The 4,071-nt window shown below is 32.5% G+C and overlaps 1 protein-coding gene across 3 annotated transcripts; it reads right to left on the bottom strand.

Moving 5' to 3' along the window:
• Window positions 1-710: 710 nt before the first annotated feature.
• Window positions 711-2,952, bottom strand: LOC119682916 (gastrula zinc finger protein XlCGF26.1-like). Of its 3 annotated transcripts, XM_038096463.1 has the most exons (5): window positions 2,790-2,949; window positions 2,599-2,720; window positions 1,870-2,530; window positions 1,393-1,794; window positions 711-1,303 (listed from the first exon to the last, which is right to left on the bottom strand). In XM_038096463.1, the coding sequence occupies exons 3-5, from the start codon at window positions 2,453-2,455 to the stop codon at window positions 780-782; spliced, it is 1,512 nt and encodes a 503-aa protein (XP_037952391.1). In that variant the 5' UTR covers window positions 2,456-2,530; window positions 2,599-2,720; window positions 2,790-2,949; the 3' UTR covers window positions 711-779. The 3 variants fall into 3 exon arrangements, with proteins under 3 accessions (XP_037952391.1, XP_037952390.1, XP_037952392.1); XM_038096462.1 differs by having other exon boundaries at window positions 2,599-2,949; XM_038096464.1 differs by having other exon boundaries at window positions 1,116-1,303; window positions 1,382-1,794; window positions 2,599-2,952.
• Window positions 2,953-4,071: the final 1,119 nt, after the last annotated feature.

Below are 4,071 nucleotides of genomic sequence, written 5' to 3'. Positions count from 1 at the left end.
TTACTAAAATTGTTCTATTGCAAACTGCATATGTATCTAGCGGTTGGGATGGAAAATGGCTGCCAGATGTAGATTATTGTGGGAAACGTTGGACAGTTAGAAGACAGTTGTTGGGCAGCCAGATCTTCTAATTGCATAGCTCTAATCGGTCTGGCTATGCAAAGCTAAACAGCGACTGAGGTGACATCAGTTAACTGTTGCACCGAACTGATGTTTGATTTCTGCTTATTGTAAGGACGCAGACGGAACACCGAGATTAGGTTAATTCCGACCATTAAAGGTAATTTAAGAAGCAAGATGGTCGGAACTTGCTTATTAGTGGAAAAAAAATATACAAATGACAAATGTGAAAAAAAGCACGTACCTGCTGTTGTAGCCGTATATGGAAATGGTGAACAGTTCTTGGTCATTGACGAGCAGGTGCGAGACGTAGATCCAAATTGACGAATAGCTGCGAGAAATAGACCCGGTCGTTTCTGGAGTCTATTTATATACGGCATAAGTTGTATCTTATATAACTGTTAACATTATTAACATGTCATATTGTGAAGTTAATTATAATTTTAAAATAATTAAAAAAAAAATTAATACATTTAGTGTTTAATAATAAAAATAATAAAAAAAACTGTAGCGCTTTAAATTTGTTCACCACTATTTTTATGCAAAAATCTGTATATTTACCATATAGTATATAGTTAGATATACTATAATATAGTTAACTGTTTGCAAAAATTTATAATATTTATGTATAGTTAACCTTTAACGAAACTATAATTTGCTTAACATGTATGAATTCGAACATGATTAATAAGTGTGCTCTTTTGGCGAAACTGTTTAGGACAGTAGGAACAGGCATATGGCTTCTCTCCGGTATGAATTTTCATATGATTGTTAAGTGTTGAAACTTGACGAAAATTGGTTTCGCATACTTTACATTTATATGGTTTTTCTCCTGTATGAGTCTTAATATGGTTGTTAAGTGTGCTGTGTTGAGAGAATGCACGCCTGCAGACGCCGCAAACAAATGGGCGATCGGGACACTCACCTTTATATGTTGTTACCTGTGTTACACGTTCGTTGGCGTTGTATTGTTCTTTGGGCACAATGGTGCTGACTGTTGTATTACTGTCGAGTATATGCAACAGCGGATGTTCAAATTGTAGTTGTTGATGTAACATATTGGCATTTAGTTGTGTTGCCTGAGGATGCCCTGCTAATGTTGTGGTTGGCATGTTGATTCCTCCATGTGGTGGTGGGGCGGTTCCTGCCATTGTTGTGGTTGTTGTTGGGTTGGTTGCTGCAGCTGTATTGCGTGTAAATTAAACAAAGGCTTTGTTAGGGGAAAATGATGTTAACATTTCAAAAAGAACGTCGAACGCACAAATGTCTCACCTGTAGCGTGCGTCTTCATGTGATTCGAAAGCGTGCTCTGCTGCCGGAAGTTCATAGAACAATAGGAACAGGTGTAAGGCTTATCACCAGTGTGTATCTTTTTATGATTGGCCAATGTGGCTTGTTGACTGAAACATTTATCGCATGACTCACATTTAAAGGGTTTCGGATCCAAATGCGTATTCTCATGATTACGCAGTGTACTTATATGTGGAAAGCGTCTTTTGCAGATATTACATTGATAAGGCTTAACCAATTCTTCTGCTTGTGGTGAGTTATAACTGCCTGAATATAAATTCTTCGATATTGGTGTACGATTCTGGTATGAGTTCTGAGCTCCCTTACGTGAAGATGGCTTGGTTGGTGGTTGATAATTAAGTAATGACGTTGGTGTACTGGACTCTATAAGAAACAAAAAAAAAAATGTCGATTATTATAAAGCTTTTTTTAACTTTGGAAGATAAACCCTGAACGAACCCTTATGAGTTTTTATATGATTTATTAGTGTACTTTGTTGCCGAAAATCCTTAGCACATATGTTACATGTGAATGGCTTTTCACCGGTATGAATTTTAACATGATTTGTTAGCGTTGATATTTGACGAAAAGCTTTTTCACAATGTTTACACTTATACGGTCGCTCGTCAGTGTGTATTTTCATATGATTACGCAGCGTAGTTAATTGACGAAATTTATTTTTGCAAACATGACATTGTTTCTTTTTACGCGGATCATCGACTACCACCTCTTCTTCAGTTTGCACTTCTACCTTAGGTGGCGATATGGGTGTTGGATTCGGTGTACTTGTAGTAGAGGATATATCTAATAGATGTACTAACGGATGTTGCGGATGTAGCATAGCTTGATGTGTTGGATGTTGTATGGCTTGTACGGCAGTTAGCTGATGCAGCGCAAATGGACTCTGTTGTAAACCTGCAGCAATTGTTGTTTGCTGCTGCACAGTAGTTGGTGTTACTGCATGTGTAGATATTTGCGGTGGCGGGTAATGTTGATAACTGGTAGCCATTGCTGTTGCAGCTGTGGCGTGATTGAGATGCATCATTTACGAGGTATTCGAGAAAATCGATAGTACAGTTTTTATTGTCGTCGTTTTTTTGTTAAAATTATATAAAAACTCCTAAATGTGTATAAAAAAACAGCAATATAAATATAAAAATTTCACTAATTAAAAACAATACTTCTTACCGATGAATTATTTTTTTAACAGTCTGCAATGCGCAACGTGAATGCCCCCTTCAGACTTCCACGTACTTGCTCACAATATTACACAATTTCTGTACAAATCTTAACCAACCACATATTTACAACTGTTTGCAAAAATATTTAACAATTTCATAACTTTTATTTGAGTTTCTTTAATAGTTAAAAATACACACACTCAAGGATGAAAAAATTTTCAGGAAAAGAAAACAAACCATCTGGGGCTTTGGTCATGGATGTCAAGTTATCAAAACAATATTGACAATTATCAGTGTTGCTTTCGAAAATTATGTTAGCGTGGTTTCCAACGGGAGTTTAATGCGAAATAGTGATGCCAGACTTATAAAATTTGTATATAAAACTAAAAAAGTAACACATATAAGATTTATAGCAGGTTTACTTGCCATAATATAAAAAATTATTTAAATCTTAAAATTTTTAGTTGAATATTAAAACTGGGATGTAATAAGCTTAAATGTAAACACAACTTCACGTCTGCAATAATCATTTTAATATACAGAATTTTGTTCTAACATATAAATTCCACTTCAATGTCATTTCAAATAATTATAAGAATTAATTATAAGAATTAATAAAAATAAATACAATAACTAACAAAATAAAATATAAATGTACAACTAATTTTTAAATTCCTGTCGAAAAGACAATGTATTATATAGATGTTACTGCAACATTTGCTTTTTTATAAAATTTATATTGATGTATAAATTAGCTGTTTTGTTTTGAATTTCAAATTAATTTATAATTTTTAGTTGTAATATATGATATGACACTGTGATATATTCGATCATGGCAACACTGTATGAATGTCAAAAGCTAAAAAGGAAACATTTGTGTATGTGTCCATCATCGGGATTGCGAAGAGCAATCGTGTCAACTAGCGTAAAATAAATACATATTATTAATTGTAAGTTATATTTTATATTATTATCAATAAAGTATATAACAAACACAAACTTTAAATTAAATCAATTATAAAATAAAATAAAATATGTAAGAAATTATTTTTAAAAACTAATGTTATACACTTTTTTAATTTCTATTTGTTTTTTAGAAAATAGCACTTCACTTTAATATATAATTTAATTTGCCTTACTTACGTTCTTAGTTTGTACTTCACTTATGTTTTACTCGAGTTTTACTACGAGTGGCTCGTGGAACAACATATTATGAAGTTTAATCTATTGATAATTGTATGTCATAATAAACAAGGTATAAATTAAAAGTTTGTTACTAAAAATGTGCAAAACTGTAGTTAGAATGAATCGTTGTCGGATTTTTATATGGAATCGGATTAAACTTTTATCTTTATTTTGAATCAAAATCGAATGAATAAACAAAATACCAATTGAAGTTTTGATTATTTGCGTTGTACGAGTATGAATATGATATAGGTGACATTAATAAGCATTTTTATATACGATAAATAAACATTTA

Source organism: Teleopsis dalmanni, chromosome 2 (genome assembly GCF_002237135.1).
Source record: "Teleopsis dalmanni isolate 2A chromosome 2, ASM223713v2, whole genome shotgun sequence".
NCBI classification, from domain to species: domain Eukaryota; kingdom Metazoa; phylum Arthropoda; class Insecta; order Diptera; family Diopsidae; genus Teleopsis; species Teleopsis dalmanni.
This window is presented reverse-complemented; position numbering and strand designations above follow the sequence as displayed.